Consider the following 18,870-nt stretch of genomic DNA (forward strand, 5'->3'; position numbering starts at 1 on the left):
TGACCTCTTCCTGGGTTCTAAGGGCCCTCCCAGCTCTGACCTCCTGGGTTCTAAGGGCCCCTCAGCTCTGACCTCCTGGGTTCTAAGGGCCCTCCCAGCTCTGACCTCCTGGGTTCTAAGGGCCCTCTCAGCTCTGACCTCCTGGGTTCTAAGGGCCCTCCCAGCTCTGACATCCAGGGTTCTAAGGGCCCTCCCAGCTCTGACATTCTATGCTGTACAACCAACAGCATTTAAGTGTCTACTATGTTCCAGGTACCATCTTAAATCCGGGGATACAATTACACTAAATGGAGCAATCTCTATCTACATAAAGGTTCTTTCCAGGGTCCTTTCTCCCCTGACACTGTTGGTGACACAGAGAGACCTGGGCAGACTGCTGAAGCAAAGGTGAGAGGGGTTTCTCTGGGCCTTAGCACCTCTATAAACTGAGGGTCTTAAACAAGACGAGTTCTAATGGTCTAAGATTTTAAGTTCAAGCAGTATATGGCCAATTCATCTACTTTTTTTTTTTTTTTTTTTTTTTTTTTTTTTTATGGGGGAATAGGGATGGCAGGGGACACTTGTAAGCTGCACCCAGCCCAGTGTGTGGGAAGCTGCTGGGCATTCAAAGCCTTTGATGGAAAGCAGTTTTCCTTGATTCTGTCTGGCTCTCATCCTGTAGCTACCCTAGTCTGGCAACCACTTAGCCATGACCTGGCCTCCTGGGAAAAGGCAGCTGGCCTTTAAGGGAGTCACTTCTGGTGTTCCAAAGGACGGGTGCCCACATCTCTGGTTCCTCACTAACTGGCCCAGAATCAGAGCCAGGCTTTGAATTTTAAAAGATGTGCCTGGAATTCTGAGCTGATCAAAGGCCTTTTTTGGCCCGAGCCTGGGATTTCAGATGTCTCCAATGTCCTCTAAGTCTTTGACATTTATTCCTGGACACATTCTCCTTTCTCCATAGACCACATCTTGGTTTCTCCATCTGTGAAACTGAGAGAACAGAGAGAGACAAAGAGGGCATTGCCGCGGGGAACTGGGTGATGGTGAGGGAGGAAATGATAATTAGAATGATCCTAAATTTCAGGGCTGAAGAGATCTGAGGAAACATTGGGGCTAACCACTTCCTTTTAAAAACCATGGGATCAGAAATGCAAATTAAAACCACTCTGAGGTACCACCTCACACCTCTCAGATTAGCTAAAATGACAGAAAAGACAATGATAAATGTTGGAGGGGATGTGGGAAAACTGGGACATCGATGCATTGTTGGTGGAGTTGTGAATGGATCCAACCATTCTGGAGAGTAATCTGGAACCATGCCCAAAGGGCTATAAACCCTTTGACCAGCAGTAACACTACTGGGTCTGCAACCCAAGGAAATCTTGAAGGAGAGAAAGGGAGCACATATGCAAAAATGTTTGTGGCAGCTCTTTTTGTGGTAGTGAAGAATTGGAAAATGAGAAGATGTCCATCAACTGGAGAATTACTGAGCAAGTTGTGGTATATGAAGGAAAGGGATATTATTGTTCTATAAAAAATGATGAATAAGCTGATTTTAAAGACTTACATGAATTGATACTGAGTGAAACGAGCAGAACCAGGAATAAATCACTGTATACAATAATAGCAAGAATGTGCGATGATCAACTATGAAAGGCTTGGTTTTTTCTTCTCAGTAGTTCAGTGATCCAAAGCAATCCCAATAGACTTTGGACAGAAAATGCCATCTGCACACAGAAAAAGAACTATGGAGATTGAATGTAAATCAACACATGCTATATTCACTTTTTTTTCTGTTTTTTTTTTTCTTCTCCCATGATTTTTCCCTTTTGCTCTGATTTTTCTCTCCCAACATGAATTATAAAGCAATGTGTGTTAAAGAAAAAATAAAAATAAAGACCACAGGATCCAAAAGCATTATGGCTCTACTCTCAGGGGCTGTCAAGTCCAAACCCTTCACTTAACATGTGAGGAAACTGAGGCTCAGATCTCACATAGAGTATCTAAGGCAGAATTTGAACCCAGGTCCTTTGACTATTGGTAGCTCTTTTTCTAGCATATCATGCTGTCTCTGTGCTAATTATTAGCCATTAGGGGCAGCTAGGTGGAGCAGTGGATAGAGCACCAGCCCTGAATTCAGGAGGACTCGAGTTCAAATTTGGTCTCAGACACTTACCACTTCCTAGCTGTGTGACCCTGGGCAAGTCACTTAACCCCAGCCTCAGGGGAAAAAAAAAATTATTAGCCGTTATTTATATTGGGGAGAGAGAGTCCAAATCAATGAACAGTCAGTCATTAAGCATTTATAAAGCAGTTGCTATGTGCCAAGCACTGTGCTAGGTATTGGGGATACAGAGATAAAAATTAAACAATTCCTACCTTCCAGGAACTTATGGTGCATCAGAAGGGGATGTGTGTGTGTGTGTGTGTGTGTGTGTGTGTGTGTGTGTGTGTGTGTGTGTGTATATACATATATGTACACATATAAATTCAAGACAATTAAAATTTTTTTTTTGTAGGAGTAGTGATGAAATTGATGCACTAGCACCTGGAGGGGTGGCCAGGTATGGTCTCATATAAAACGTATTACTTCACATAAACTTTAAAGATTCAAACAGGAATTCTGAGAAGTAGAGATGAGGAGAAATTTCACTTCAGGCAAGAGGGACAGCTCATACAAGAAACAGAGACATGCAATAAAGGGCTGAGCTCAGGCAATAGAACAGGATGATTTAGCTGCAGTGTAAGTAAGGTTGGAGCCAAGCTGTCTAGGGCTTTACTGAAACACCAGAGTTTATATTTGAACATAAAAGAAATAGAGAGCTAGTGAATGTTATCGAGGAGGGGAATAACACAGTTGAGATTATAGATCCATAGTAATATTGAATTATATGTGATAACAATACTATATGTAATGACAATTTATCCATTCAAGCTTTCCAAAGCACTTTGCATATATTATCTCATTTGATTTTCACCATCCCATTTGTAAATAATATGGATTTTTATTGTGGGGGTGTCAGGAAATTCTAGACATATCTGTGATTTCCTTGGTTCAGAGAACTTTGAGTAAACTCTCTATGCTAACTCTCTCCACCATCTTACATATTGGACAGCTCCTTTATGATTCTTCCTCTTGAAGACTTATCTGGGGCCTTGAGAAGTTTGGGGGCTTGTCCAGGATCTCAAACTCAGTCTCTATCAGAGGGAGGATGTTAACCCAGATTTCTTTTGGCTCTGAACCCCCACTCCATTGTATCATGCTGAGAGTTTCTGAGGAAGATCAAGCACCTCCTTGCAATCTTCAGTCAACCTTTGGTGGCTTCTGCAAAAGAGGGGAGTTGAATGGGTTTTGTAGGATTGAACAGTTCTCAAACTCATCTGTCTCAGGACCCCTTTAGAGTCTTAAAAGTATTGGGGACCTCTTTTTTGTGAGGGTTATATCTATTGATGTATATGAAATTACTTTTATTTGAAAGAACTTTTATGAAAATCATCTTGACCCCCTGAAAAGGTTTTTAGGAGCACCTCTCCCAAGGATCTCTGGATCATACTTTGAGAACCATTGAGCTAATCTAATCATCTGCCTGAATTCAGGTAATCACTCTATTGCATCCCTAAGAAGTGGTGATCGAGTTCTTATGCAGACACATCCAGCACCTGAGAGCTCATAATCTATCTCTGAAGGCAATATCTAACAGTTCTAACTACAAGAGTTCCAGTTAGTTTTCTGGACATGGAGGGGGGAAATATAAAATAAAAATTAAGCAGTTATTGACTTTAAGAAGCTTATAATGCACCAGGAGGATGTGTATGTATGTATATTTGTGTATACACACACACACACACACACACACACACACATACAACTATAAACATTCACGGGGGTGTGGATAGGTGAAGAATAGAAATTGTGTCCTGCCAGCAACAGGAACTCAAAAGGAAGAGAAAATCATAATCCTAAACAAAATATCCTATTTCTTTTCTAATTGATTTCTGTGCTTTGTGCCCGAGGTACCTTTTCTACTAGAACATATTCTCCTTGAAGGCAGGCACAGGCTATGGTCTATTTTTGTATGTCACTACTTTACAAATACTGTGTTTTTGAATTATTGAATTCTCTCTATCCTTTTCTGTATTGAACTTGAGTATGAGACCAGTGCATAAGTTCTCTGGATCCCAGCTGACCTGAGGGTGAGGACTGTGACTTCTAAGGAGCAAACTAGATGAACCAATGGATAAAGTCCTGGTCCTGCATTCAGATCCTGCCTCAGACACTTTCTAGGCTATGTTACCCTGGGCAAATCTCTTCTTTCAGTCTCATCTGTGTATATAATTGCAGAGTTATACTTTTATAGAGTTGTGATATATCTATACACATATGTGCATATATGTGTATATACATACACATAAATAAGTATATGCATACATATATACATATATAAATAAGTATATACATGTAAATAAGTAGACATAAGTACACACTTACACACATACAACAAACTTTAAAAGCTAGCTTAAACAAAGATTGTATACAGGACCAATGAGCTAAAAGACAGCTTCCAAGGCAAGAAGCTTGTATATTAAATACCTACTATGTGCCAGATAGAGGCACTGAAGTGGCTCAGTAGTGCAGATATTCTGTGTCCTAAGCCTCCTTTTAGTTCTGATATTCCACATTCTATGGGCCTTCCAAATTTTGACATTCTACATTTCTAGTTCTGTTATTCTAAGTTCTAAGGGTTCTTCCAGCTCTGATATTCCATATTCTGAGGGCTACTCTGACATCTTTTCTTCTTAAGATCTGGTATTCCATGATTGACTGGAAGTAGTTTGGCTTTTCAATCTTCCTTGATCCCTCAGCAGTGTGAATTGGCCCAGGACAGCCCTGTGATGCTCTGGGAGGCTTGGCTTCCCATAGGGCAGGTCTCTTGGAGCTGAGGGCCCTTTTCTAGTAAACTCTTGCTAGGGAGTCTAAATACCTGGGAGCCAAAATGAGAAGCGGCAGGGCTGGTTTCCCCTTCATTCTGGGTGCCTCTCCTCCAGGGAGTTTTTCTGCTTTCTGCTCCAAGAACAACAGTGCCTTTCTGAAATGGATGTAAGAGTCTCTCTTACACCTGAGCCCCCTGAGCAAAGAGGATCTCGGCTTTCACGGCTACAATAGTCCAAGTCTGGCAAAGAGCTTTCTTCACAATAGTGTTATTCTAAGGAAGGTAAGTGGACTATGTGCAAATATTATCCCAGTTTTATAATAGGAGTCACTGAGATCAAGATGTCCAGCCCAAGGTCATGCATTAAGATTAGGGGTATGAACCCACTTTTCCTGACTACATTTGTCACCCCCTGCTCTCTGTGCCCCTTCCAGCTTTAAGTTCTGGTTAGAAGGGGCTTTTTGGTTCTTTTGATTTATTTTTTGGGGGAGCCATGACTGATTATTCCGAGGTCTTTGGGGGAGGTCCCCATAGCTGCTAAGACAGGTCAGGTCAGGTCAGGTCAGGTACCTACCCTGCCTGGGGAACTGCAGAACAGGATTAATTTCGCAGTTCTACTACCAAGATGCTTGGTGACCTTGAGTGGATGACTGCCTCTCTATTGTGGGGGACAGCTCCAGCCAATAGAACATCTGTAGGATGGGAGAACAGGTGTCACAGGAACTCTGGGATGCTAATGATCATCCTTCACACTCCCCGGCCTCCTCCTAGCAAGCCATCTGGGTAGGTGACAAGCCTCTTAGAGCCCTGGGATTCCCCTTGCTCTTTCGAGCTGCTCCAGATCCCCTCCCCCTCCCTCCTGAGAACCGGGGAGCAGGTGTACCTCTTTGCATTGTGACATTGGGAATACAAAGGAACCGAGAGTAGGCAGAAAAGGAGGGAGGATCGGCTCAGAGGACCAATGGTGGCTGATCTTCCCGGGGCAGAGGTCACCGCAGTCCCCTTAGCGGCAGGTGCGGGTGGGGGAGTGGTACCTAGGGTAGAGAACTCGCGGCTCTCCTCACTTCAGGGAGCTCAAAGCCTCGGGGCTCCCAGGGGATGAGGGGAGGCGGGGAAGGGAGGGATAGTTCGGAAAGTACCAGGCTAATCCCCCAGCGAGGGAATCCTCACCCTCCCCGAAGGCCGCCCCGAGGAGCATCAGCTGGGGAGCGAAGATTTACCGGCTTACCTCTCCCTCGGAGCTGAGAGGGGGTGGGGGGAGGGGGGAAGGCCCAGCCTTGACCTGGAAAGGGCACCGAGGCCGTGGAGCATGAAAGGAGATTGAGGTTCCTAGGGAGCAAATGAAGGCACTTTCTCTCCCCAGGGCTAGGGTGGAGCGGACTAGGCTGGGGATGGGGGAAGAGAATGGAGGATTACGTCCATTAATCATTAACTACCCCCCTTTCGCTTTGGGTACACTGGTCACCCCCATCGGGAGTTGAGGGGTGGGAGGGAGATCGGGTTCCCTGAGTGGCTAACTGCGGGAGGGGGGGAGACTCTGAGCACTGGGAAGAAAGAGAGGTGCGTTCCAACCCAGGCTCCCTCCCCACGGCTGCGAGCAGCGTCGCGTAATTCCCGCCCCTCCCCCGTCCCTCGCACCTCTTGGGCCCCCAAACGTAAATGCCTGCTGCCCTGCCAGCTTCTGTCCCTGAACTCGGCTTCTTCCGGGGCCAACGTGGGGTGAAGGGGGAGAGAGACTGCGGATTGGCGTCGCCGCCCCCACCTCAGTCATTCCCAAAGCGGGTATTACACTAATGCACCCCCGCCTCTGTCCTGATATGACACTCCCGTGAAGGCTTCACCCTCCCCCAAACCAGAGTCCCCCCCCCATTTTGCTGAAATCCTTTCCCCTCTCCGACCTCAGCCTGGACCCGAGGAGAGCTAGACCGTCCTGGGGAGGTCTCTCCCTTCCCTAGCCCGAGTCCCCCAACGCCCCCACCCTGCTCCCTGGGGGCGGGGAGAGATGCTCTTGGTATAAACTCTTTCCCAAACCGGAGCCTTTCACCCTAAATTGCATTAAGTGTCCCTCCCCCGCCCGAGCCTCCTCGTCCCTCGGCTCTTCCTCCCGGGTCGGGGTGGCGGTGGTGGGGATGGGGAGCAGCTGGAGGGCGGTGACCTCGAAGTACTCTCCGCGGCCACTTCCAGCCAGGGACAAGAGTACTAATAATTCTCCTTCCAAGGAAAGGCGCCCCGGTCGCGGAGCCTAAGGCCCCGGGAGACCCGCCGCCCGGCCCGGCCTGGGAGGAGGCACGAAGCCGCGGTGCCCCGACTCCCTCCCGGGCCCGGAGTAAACACTGCGCGCCGGCCCCGGGAGGGGGAAGGGAAGGGGCGGGAGGAGGGAGGGGAAGGGGGCGAGCCCAAGAGCGGGCAGCCCGCGGAGCAGGGGGCGGGGAGGGAGCGCTCAGCGGAGAGATCCCCGCCAGGACAGAGTGTGCCTGGGGAGGGGAGAAGGGGCAGGCCGGGGAGCGGGGAGTGTCGCCAGCAGGAAGCCATCCCTCGTAGTTCGAGCGCGGCCGGGATCGGCCGGCCCTCCGTGACGTTACTCATCTTCCAGGGATCTCTAGTCTCCTCTCCTCCCCTCCCCTCCCTCTTACCCTCTTTCCTCTCTCCCTCGCCACCCCTCCTCCCTGTCCCCTCCCCCTCTCTCCCTCGAATCCCTGTCTCTGCACATCTCTCTCCATCAGCTTTCTCCGGACCTTCGCCGCCAGCAGCAGCAACAGCAGCAGCAGCAGCACCTCGGCGGCCCAGGCAGCAGGAGAGGGGTAGCCAGCGGCTCCACCCCCCCTCCCCGGGGCTCCCATCCCCCCTCCTCCACCTCCTCCACCTCCTCCCGGCCCTGCCCTTCCCAGCTCTGCTTGAAGGGGATCCCCCTTGCCTCTCTCGGCTCAGTCCCCCCCTGCTGCGCCCCAAGATCCCAGCCCCCCCTCCGCCAGCCCCCTACAGAGCCGGAGGAACCGCGCGGCGGAGACAAGGATGTGACTGCACCCGGCGGCGGAGGGTGCACTCGGCGGCGGCGGCGGTCGGAGTGAAGCTGCGGGCGCCCGGGGCTCCCTCTCTCCTCGCTCGCCCTCTCCCGCTCCCCCCGGTCCTCCCTCCGCGGCCTCCGGCCGTCCCGCTGCCCCGGCCCCGCGCCCCCCGGCTCGCCGCCTCGGGGCTCCCCTCCCCTGCCCCGGACCGCCGCTCTCCGGCCGCCCCCCTGCTCCAGCGCTGACCCTGTCCGCCGGCGGGGAAGGAGGAGGAGGAGGCGGCACCGCCGAACCACCGGGCGAGAACATGTCGGAAGTGCTGCCGTTTAACGAGGAAAAGCTGGGGCACTATGGAGACGGGGGGGACGTGGGCCAGATCTTCACGTGCCGCCTGCAGGATACCAACAACTTCTTCGGGGCGGCTCAGAACAAGAGACCGCCCAAACTGGGCCAGATCGGCCGGAGCAAGAGAGGTGAGTGAGCCCCGGGATCGCCCAGACCCCCTCCCCCTCTCCTTCCCTTTCCCCTTCCCCTTTTCCCGGGCAGCCCCCCTCCCCCGGCTTGCTGCAGGTGGACAAGAGCAGGGGGCGACTCTCACATCTCCCCTAGTCTGGAGTGGGGCAGTCCGTGGGTTTGAACCCCATCCCTTAGCTCTTCCCCTTCCCGCGGTCAGTCGGCTGAGCCTCACCCTTCTGTATCCCTGGGGTGACCCCAGGGACATTACCAGGCTAGGAGTGGGGCGAGGGATGCAGCATCCCCCACAAGTCGGGACCGGGGGCACCCATCAGTTAAAGGGAGAAGAGCTAGGCAGCCCCTCGAGGTGCTCTCGGAAGCTGAGGGATGAGAGGCAAGGCTTCCGAGGGGTCTTGGTTCCACTGGGGATCCCATAGGCTGGGGGATGGGGAAGAGACGCAGACCTCCGAGGGGTACCCACAAGCTGCAGGGAGGGGCTCCCTGTAGAGCCCAGAGAAAGGGAGGCGGGGGTGCTTCAGGGGGATCTCTAGACCCTCTGGGAAGGGGAGTCTCCCTAGAGGGGGGAGGGTTGGCACACTGCGGGGTCCGGCTGGGACCAGCAGCTCCAGGACTGGTGCTCCCTCCTCCTTTCCTTTCTGCCCTCCCCCCTCAGTCCCAGCCTGTTTGAACCAGCTCGGTCTCGGGGCCTCTGTTCCCCTCGACATCGATCCCAGTTTAGGAGCCACCGCTTTCAGCCGGAGCTGGGGCCTTCGCTGGGGGCCCCCAGCGAGATCTGACTGGTCCCCGCCCCCGCCAAACTTTTTATTTTTTATTTATTTATTTATTTATTTTTTTTTGCGCAGTGTAGTCTCAAGTCTTTTCTCTCCCTGGACACTAAGGGACTTGGGGCCTCCCCATGGGGTAGTGCGGGGGAGGGGGCCTGCAAAGGGACAGAGTCCCCTCCACAACACCGCAGTGCCAGTGCAGAGCCAGTCTCTGCCTGCTGCTTCCTTTCCTAGGGGCTTAGGAGAGAAGGATGGTGGGATGGGCTGGGGGAGCCCAGGGAGACCCAAACCCGGCTGGTGTGTCCCCTCTTCCTGCTCATGCACACAGAAAGCCAGAAAGACAGCCCCCCCCCTTCTTTCTCTCCCTCACCCATGACTGGGAGAGCTGAGTTTGGCTGAGCGCTGAGAAGGGAGAGGGCCAGAAGAGGGATTTCCCCTCCCTTTCTCCACCCCGTGGGAAATCCACTTTCTCCCTTTCCCTCTTCCTCTGAACCTAGCCCAGGTCAATGCAAAGGGCTGGGTTGCCATCTTCATCCATCCCCCTTCCCCTCCCTCAGCCCCACAGGGACCCTTGGCCGTGTTATCCAGAGCTGACAGAGCAGAGGCTGCTGTTTGCCTAGCTTGTCTCCTGGTGCTTCACCACTTCCCCACCCCACCCTCCATGCCAGCAGAGCCCTTTTTCCAAATAAATAAGGCCCCGGGGGAGGTGAGTGGGTGTGCTGGGGGATGGGAGCCACAGGGCCACTCCCACTCCCACCAGCTCTGGGGTTGTCTGTAATCCATCATCCCCAACCTGGGCTCTTCTCCCCCTTTCCTTGTCCCCCACCCCCAAGTAGCTTTGACAAGGGCAGAGGCTTGAGGGCAGAAGAGGAAAGCTAAGGGATAGCTGGAGGTAAGGGAGCCCAGCACCATAGTGGATATTTACTGGAGAGGGAGAAGCCCCCCCTCTCCTCCCCCTCCTTCCCTTTCCTCCTCCCCCTTCCCTTCTCTAGGAGAAAAGGCCTGCTTATACTTTTCACTTTCTTTTCTGCCTTACAGTTGTTATTGAAGATGATAGGATTGATGACGTGCTGAAAAATATGACAGACAAGGCACCTCCTGGTGTTTAAAGCCCCCAAAGACACTGAGTTAAGGGACAAAATGATGATAATAAACACAGCAACTTCACACAGTTTATTGGCAAAAAAAAAAAAAAAAAAAAAAAAAAAAAAAAAAAAGCAATTTGGAAAAAAAAAAAAATCTTCATTACTCTAGCCTGCAGTCCACAATGCAGACACACCACCAACCTGTATCTTGTGTCAGGCCTGGGGACGGAAGAGGTGTGAGCATAGCAAGGACAGAAACAAAAACAAAGAGCAAAAAAATTAAAAAAAAAAAGAAATTATTCAACAGATTAATTGATTTACACACACTCATAAGGAAATTAACATCAGCTGCAGCTGTTTGTCTAAATTAATATGCGTTTCCTTTTATATACAGTGAATATTGCGCAATTCTAGACCTGGATTTCCAGCCACTTTAAATAATGCAGCAGCAGCAGCAGCAGCAACCGCCTGCCCAGCAAAATGCCTCTGGGTTCCTGGTGGGAGGGGGGGGGCTGGCATCCCCTTTGCTGATCTGGCTGCCCTGAAAGTCAGCCCTTTGTTTACATTATTCCCATCTGGCAAAAATGATTCTGTGCACTTAGATGTGAGATGCTGTCCGTTGCATTTTTACTGAAATATTCCTATCTTTGATGTGTGTAAAACAAAACAAAAAAAAACAGAAAAAAAAAAAACCCAGAATGACTTATATATAAATATATAGATAGTTATTCTATTTCGTTTTCCCGCCACCTTGGAAGGTCTTCCTTGGTGGGATGTGCGTGCGCTCCACTGAACAAAACCAACCCACTTTCCCTAAGGATTGCCATCTAGGAAGAGTTTTCTCCTGATTTCAATGTGCTGTGAAGCTTGTGTTCTCTGGACTCGAGTTCACATGGACGAATTTGGTGGGGGGGGGGGAGGAGGAAAGGGGGGGAAAGCCTTCTCTCTGTTGTACGAACTCCCACCCCTGTTCTTTCCTCCTCCCGGTGTCGTGGCGATTCATCCTCTTCAATGAATGGATTGTACAAAATGTGATCACGAGAGTGCCAAATATCTGGAAATGCCAAAAGGCAGTTTGGTTTGATTCCCCCTTTTTGTGCTCCCTGAGCCCATGTAAAGCAGTGCTTCGTCGGAGTCTCTCTTTTCTGGGTTATTTATCGGGCTTTCTCTTAAGGCAGAACCGCTCTCCTTTTTGCATGATGTTTGCAGAGATGCCTCTTGCGCAGGGGCTGGGGGTGGGGGGGTCTTTTCACCATTTTGTTTTCTTTCTTCTTTTGGGTTTGCAACTTTGGATGACAAACCTCAAAGAGGTTTCTTTTGCCTTCCCTCCGGCTGCCCCCTTTCCCTTCCCTCTCTCCCTTTTCTTAATTCAATATTGTGTATATGGTGCACTGTTAACCACTACACAGGGCTATTTCTGCAATGTACAATAAAAGGGACTGTTCCTGTGTCTAACCTCTGTGTCTTTTTTTGGCGGTCTATTGGAGGGGGAGAGAAAGGGTGGTGGAGGGGGGAGAGAGAGAGAGAGAGAGAGAGAGAGAGAGAGAGAGAGAGAGAGAGAGAGAGAGAGAGAGAGAGAGAGAGAGAGAGAGAGAGAGAAGGAGGGAGGGAGGGAAGGAGGGACAGAGAAAGTGGAAAAACCAGTTAGGTGGTCATTCTTGGGAGATCACAGACTGGCTTCTACAGGGATTCTCTTGCCAGAGCTGGAATTGGGAGACCAAGTGAATGGCTACTCGTCGTTGGACTGCTTTGGGGAATCTCCTCCACTCTTTGTAATGTCTGCCATCCGTTGTTGGACTAGGCTAGCGTTCCCTTTTTTGGGGTAGGGGCCCAAAAGAATCCATGTGTACTGTCTCCCCAGCCCCCAGCACATTCAGGAGAAAAGGCTGCCGTTTCTCCTCCAAGGCAGTGGCTGCCGAGCCATTGTCTCCCTCCAACACCTTCCAAGAGCTGGGTCCCCGAGGTGCCAGTCTGGCGGAACCATTTCAGGGGAAGTGTGAGAATTTGCTTAGGAGATGAGAAATGCCAGTGGCACATAAGAGGGCGGTGTGTGTCTCTGATCCTCACTGAGAGCCTCCCTTCTGCAAACTGGTCTCCTGGGATGAGCCTGAGAACAGGGATGATAATTCATGCAAAAGTCTTCCTTCACACAGCCTGGCGAGCTCCATGGTACAAGTCCTAGTCTCCTCCATTTTCCAGCTGCACAATGATTTCAACTTGACCAGGGGTACATAGTCAGGGAATACCCAAACAGAGTCTTGATCCCATTTCCTGAAGCGTTAACCTCTTGGTAGGATGGGACAAAGGATGATGGGATTTTTTTTCCCCAAAGGGGGACCTCTTTTGACCTTGGCTCCCTAGGAGGGGCCTTTTCCCTTGGGTTCTTTCACTAGCTTCGCCAACTGTGAGCTTAACATGTTTGTTGTAAAACTGTCAGGCTGGGGAGTCACAACACACTGTTCATGGTGACAGCAGGAGCAGTGTGACTCAGACATCAGGTAAGACAGGACTTGGGAGGAGGGGAGGGAAAAGAGCAAACCTGGTACCTGGCTGGGGGTCTGGGCCAGTCCCACAGGACTCAAAGGCTGCTCCGACAACTGCAGTGGGGATCCAGAACATTGGACTCAAGCTGGAAGAGCTGGAGACGGGTCTGAGTTTGGGACTAGCTGCAGTGCTATGGGCAAATTGTTAACCCTCAAATTTTGCCATCTATAAAATAGAAATAATAATAGTGATCTTACTAGTGGGACTTTTGTAAGGTAAGACCTTTGTGAACCTTAAAGCACCATATGTGAGCTGTGATTACTGTCATGGGTGTTAATAATAATGGTAATAAGTGTAATCATAAGATTCCATTAATCCACCTAGGAGTGACAATCGGAAATCCACAGGCAGTACAGGCAGGGTGCTTGGGGAAAATCAGTTGTCTTCTCAAATGATATCTTCTTTCTCTTACCATTCCTGTCTCTTTTCTCTCTCTCCTTCTTAAGCAGAAATCTACTGGGCTGTGGGGGTGGGTGGCTTAGGGCCATGTGCAAAAAATCCTTTGTAGGAGAGAGGGGAAGGGAGGGTATTTCTGTCTACTCAAAATGATGGCCTCTGCTACTTCCCAGCTGGATTCCTTTCTGGGCCCCCGAGCTCTCTTTTGTCAGAAATTCTTGCAGATAAAGGTTTGTCGTCCGTGGACCTGTGTGTTTAAAGTCCAGCTTTGTAGTTTACCACCTGTGGGAGCTGGGGTACTCTGGGCCCTCCGTTTCCTTCTCTTCAATGAGAGATTTGGAAGGAATTTTCAGTTCTGATGTTCTAGGGCTCCTCCCAGCTCTCATACTCAGATATCAAATGGTCACATATCTCTTGCGTCTCTGAAACGTAAGATTTCCCTCTATTTTTGCATATGCATTTTCTTGTTTGTTTGCTTTTTTAACAGCTTTTTGTTATTTGGATCTTGAGCTCTGAATGGACCTTAGATGTCATGTATATAAACCCCCATTTTCCCGGATGAGGAAAGTTAGCTCCGGAAAGATTGTGGCCTTAGGTCTCACAGGTAAAGGCTTAATAAATACTTGTTGAATAGAATCCTGGTGGGCAGAATTTGAACCCAGGGCCTCTATTCCAGTGGCTTAGATCAGAAGGGAGAGGGGCCCTGGAACAGAGAGCTGTTGTCCTGGACCTTGGGGTCCATCTTAATGAATTCTGATTTAACTCACACTCCCCGAGGCTCTGGCCCAGTGCTGCAGACTGGGGCAACGCACTCTGTTCTCTGGGTTTCAGCAGCTTCCCAGGCTCCCATTTAGCATCAAAGTAGCTAAGTCTTTAAATGCAACTTAGTATCAAGTAAACATTTGTGCACTTCAGCAAGAGGTCAGGGGCTTGGCTGATATTAAATCATGTCAGTTGCAGGGGACCTTTGAGAAATATGGAAAGGGCAAGTGCAATGGAAGGGGTGTGGGCGGGGGAGGGGACGTGGGCCGGGGAGGGGGCTGGGAGGAGCAGAGCCACGCTCCTGCTTTATCGATTGGTGAGTCAAGGGCCACATTATTCAAACTTAGCTAATTGAAAGCCAGTAATAAATGTAAACCTTTATGGATTCCGCTTCCTGTAGCCTGGCCAGGCTGACAGTCTGCGGGAATAAAAAATGCCTCCAGGGGGAATTGGCAAATTAAGTTTTAAAATGTAAGAGACTTGTAAATTACTGGCAAGCCGAGACCACAGGTGAAGGAGGAAAAAAGGAAGTTCTGGGGGGGGGTGGGGATGGAAGTGGAGGGGGGATGGGGGATGGGGAGAAGACTGGCAGACATCCCCAGGGCGGGGGAGCTCTCCTGTCTTCCAGCACCTCCGCAGAATTTTGGGAAAGGAAACACCATCTTTTGCCTAAAGCATTTAGGCTGTATCCCTTATTGGTCCAAGGGCTATGGGGGAGAAACTGGAAGAGTCCAGCCAGCGCTGCAGGGTGGGAGACCTGGATTCAGGTCTTGCTTCTGAAAGATATTAGCTGCATGGCTCAGTCATTTCTTCGTTGATAAAGGGAGTCAGCCAAGCTGGTTCTCAAAGGCCCTTCCTTCTGTGTTTAATGCTCTAGAAGCTAATGTTCTGTGTTCTAAGTTCTGGAACACAGGGAGTCAGCCAAGCTGGTTCTCAAAGGCCCTTCCTTCTGTGTTTAATGCTCTAGAAGCTAATGTTCTGTGTTCTAAGGTTCTGGAACACAGGGAGTCAGCCAAGCTGGTTCTCAAAGGCCCTTCCTTCTGTGTTTAATGCTCTAGAAGCTAATGTTCTGTGTTCTAAGGTTCTGGAACACAGGGAGTCAGCCAAGCTGGTTCTCAAAGGCCCTTCCTTCTGTGTTTAATGCTCTAGAAGCTAATGTTCTGTGTTCTAAGGTTCTGCCCAGCTCTCATATTTCATGTCCCCCTCTAACTTCGGCATTCTCTGTTCTAAGGTTGCCTTTCCCATACCAGCTCTGACGTTTTCTTTTTTAAGGCTCTTCCAAGCTTGGATAGTCTATGTTCTAGGTAATCCAACTCTGCTATTTGATGTTCTTAGGGCCTTTCATTTCCAACATTCTAACATTCTGGATTCTAGGCTCGTTCCCACCTTTAACATTTTATGTTTTTTTTTTTTTTTTTTTTTTTTTTTTTTTTTTTTTTTTGCTGAGGCAGTCACACAGCTAGGAAGTGTTAAGCATCTGAGGTCATATTTGAACTCAGGTCCTCCTCACTTCAGGGCTGGTGCTCTATCCACTGAGCCACCTCAATGTCCCAACATTTTATGTTCCAAGATCCCTTCCAGCTTTGTCATTCTGTATTCTAAGGAATCCTCCCCCCAACTCTACGATTCTGTGTTCTAAGGGCTCTCCCATTTCTAAAATTCTGGATTCTAGGTTTTTATGTTTCTTTTTTTTTCAATTAATTTAATAATTATAACATTTTTGACAGTATATATGCATAGTTAATTTTTTACATTATCCCTTGTACTCCCTTCTGTTCCGAATTTTTCCCCTCCTTCCCTCCCCCCCCCCCCCCCAGATGGCTATATATGTGCAGAACCGAATTTTGTTGTTGTTGCAGAGGAAGAATTGGATTCGGAAGGCAAAAATAATCTGGGAAGAAAAACACAAAATGCTAACAGTTTACACTCATTTCCCAATGTTCCTTTTTCTGGGTGTAGCTGATTCTGTCCATCATTGATCAATTGGAATTGGATTAGCTCTTCTCTATGTTGAAGATTTCCACTTCCATCAGAATACATTCTCATACAGTATTGTTGTTGAAGTGTATAATGATCCCCTAGTTCTGCTCATTTCACTCAGCAACAGTTGATTTAAGTCTCTCCAAGCCTCTCTGTATTCCTCCTGGTCATTTCTTACAGAACAATACTATTCCATAACATTCATATACCATAATTTACAACCATTCTCCAATTGATGGACATCCACTCATTTTCCAGCTTCTAGCCACTATGAAAAGAGCTGCCACAAACATTTTGGCACATACAGGTCCCTTTCCCTTCTTCAGTATTTCCTTGGGATATAAGCCCAGTAGTAGTATGGCTGGGTCAAAGGGTGTGCACAGTTTGATAAGTTTTTAGGCATAATTCCAGATTGCTCTCCAGAATGGCTGGATTCTTTCACAGCTCCACCAATAATGCATTAGCATCCCAGTTTTCCCACATCCCCTCCAACATTCATCATTATTTGTTCCTGTCATCTTAGCCAATCTGACAGGTGTATAGTGGTATCTCAGAGTTGTCTTAATTTGCATTTCTCTGATCAATAGTGATTTGGAACACTCTTTCATATGAGTGGAAATAGTTTCAATTTCATCATCTGAAAATTGTCTGTCTATATCCTTTGACCATTTATCAATTGGGGAATGGCTTGATTTCTTATAAATTAAAGTCAATTCTCTGTATATTTTGGAGATGAGGCCTTTATCAGAACCTTTAACTGTAAAAATGTTTTCCCAATTTGTTACTTCCCTTCTAATCTTGTTTGCATTAGTTTTGTTTGTACAAAAGCCTTTTAATTTGATGTAATTAAAATTTTCTATTTTGTGATCAATAATGGTCTCTAGTTCTCCTTTGGTCACAAATTCCTTCCTCCTCCACAAGTCTGAGAAGTAAACTATTTGTTTTATGTTTCAAAGATCCTCCCAGTTCTGTGTTTTAAGGTTACTCCCAGTTCTGACATTTTCCGTTCTAAGGTCCCTTCTTTTGAAGTACTATGTTTTAGCTCTGACTTTCTTTTATTCTATTAACCAAAGCATTGAAGACTGGAGTTTTTTCTCATGTGAATCCCAGAGGTCTGGCCAGGGTCAAAGATTAATTCCCTGTATGGGATCTGGGCTAGACCAATTAAACTACCTAAGCCTCCTTCAGTAAAGGTTTCATTTTAGTTCTAATAAAAGAGAACACTGGAAAATGAAAGACTTGGTCCATGGAAGACCACATATCCCTTATGTAACCAAGAGGTATTAATGGAGAGCTATTAGAAAGCCTCCTCAGCCAGCTTTCCAGATGGGAATCAATGAGAACTGAGCTTCTTTCTGTTTTTTATTTTTAAAAGCTTTTTATTTTCAAAACATATGCACAGATAATTTTTCAACATTGACCCTTGCATAACCTTTCAGATTTTCTTCTCCTTTCCCCCACTCTGTCTCCTACATGGCAAGCAATTCAATATATGTTATACATTTATACAATTCTCTTGCTGCACAAGAAAAATCAGATCAAAAAGGAAAGTAAATGAGTAAGAAAATAAAATGCAAGTGAACAACAACAAAAAGAGTGAGAATGTTATGTTGTGATTTACACTCAGTTCCCACAGTCCTCTCTTTGGGTGTAGATGGCTCTCCTCATCACGAGATCATTGGAACTGATTGATCTGAATCATCTCTTTGTGGAAGAGAGCCATGTTCATTAGAATTGATTATCATATAATCTTGTTGTTGACGTGTATAATGATCTCCTGGTTCTGCTCACTTCCCTCAGCATCAGTTCATGTAAGTCTCTCCAGGACTCTCTGAAATCATCCTACTGGTCATTTCTCACAGAACAATAATATTCCATAATATTCACATACCACAATTTATTCAGCCATTCTCCAACTGATGGCATTCACTTCAGTTTCCAGTTTCTTGCCACTACAAAGAGGGCTGCCATAAACATTCTTGCACTACAGGTCCCTTTCCCTTCTTTAAAATTTCTTTGGGATATAAGCCCAGTAGAAACACTGCTGGGGTCAAATAGTTGTGCAGTTTGATAACTTTTTGAGCATAGTTCCAAATTGCTCTCCAGAATGGTTGGATCCATTCACAGTTCCACCAACAATGTATCAGTGACCCAGTTTTCCTATATTCCCTCCAACATTTGTCATTATTTTTTCCTATCATCTTATGAGCTTCTTTCCTTAGAAGAGGAAGTTGAAAAAGATGGCAGTTTTCTGTTAGGGCTATCTTTAGGTCTCTTTGACAATGGTAAAATTGGTTTAGGATTAAAAGAGGATGGTAGTGAACATCTGAGATGCAAATTAAATCCTACTAACTCGTACTAAATTTCTGTGTATGGAAGACTCTATGCTAAATTCTGGGGAGGCAAAGAGAGAGATCTGTTGTAGACCTTACCCTCTTTGAGGTTATATTATAATAAAGATTAAAATTCACCATTCTACCTCGTGAGCAATAATGGCTAATAAGGTGAACACCTTTAGCAGGGAAGGGAGGACCCAACTGGGGAAGCATCAAGAAAAAATATGGAGTTGAGTAACCAGGGGGAATTAGGGGGAATATTTTCAATGGGGCCACATATGTGATTGAGTAAATGTATTAAAGAAACTAAACAATTTTTCAATCTATCCATTTAGAATCTCTCTACTAACTCTAGTCCTGTATTACCAATTACTTGCCAGATATCTCCATTTGAACATACCCTTGACATCTCAAACGCCTCATGTCCACAATGAAAGACCTTACCTTTGTCCTCCTAAATATTTTTTTTAATTTATTTTTTATCAAGGAGACTGTTATTTTCCCAGTTACCCAGATATATAAATCTAGTCACATTTATCACTGTTTCCTCTTCCTCAATGCTACCACATACTTGTAATTAATTGTCAAGTTTTGTCACTTCCTTCTTTAGA

The 18,870-nt window shown here is 47.5% G+C and overlaps 1 protein-coding gene and 1 long non-coding RNA gene across 3 annotated transcripts; one reads left to right on the top strand and one right to left on the bottom strand.

The window, feature by feature from the left end:
• Positions 1–2,509: 2,509 nt before the first annotated feature.
• On the bottom strand, positions 2,510–6,463 carry LOC141559988 (uncharacterized). Of its 2 annotated transcripts, XR_012487603.1 has the most exons (4): positions 5,797–6,463; positions 5,488–5,605; positions 4,965–5,069; positions 2,510–3,307 (listed from the first exon to the last, which is right to left on the bottom strand). It is a non-coding gene; the product is annotated as an uncharacterized LOC141559988 (long non-coding RNA). The 2 variants fall into 2 exon arrangements; XR_012487602.1 differs by having other exon boundaries at positions 4,965–5,605.
• A 920-nt stretch (positions 6,464–7,383) lies between these two features.
• On the top strand, positions 7,384–10,722 carry CAMK2N1 (calcium/calmodulin dependent protein kinase II inhibitor 1). Its single transcript, XM_074306037.1, has 2 exons — positions 7,384–8,391; positions 10,195–10,722. Exons 1-2 carry the CDS (start codon positions 8,226–8,228, stop codon positions 10,263–10,265), a joined length of 237 nt encoding a protein of 78 aa, XP_074162138.1. The 5' UTR covers positions 7,384–8,225; the 3' UTR covers positions 10,266–10,722.
• The last annotated feature ends 8,148 nt before the right edge of the window (positions 10,723–18,870 follow it).

Source organism: Sminthopsis crassicaudata, chromosome 3, assembly GCF_048593235.1.
Source record: "Sminthopsis crassicaudata isolate SCR6 chromosome 3, ASM4859323v1, whole genome shotgun sequence".
NCBI classification, from domain to species: domain Eukaryota; kingdom Metazoa; phylum Chordata; class Mammalia; order Dasyuromorphia; family Dasyuridae; genus Sminthopsis; species Sminthopsis crassicaudata.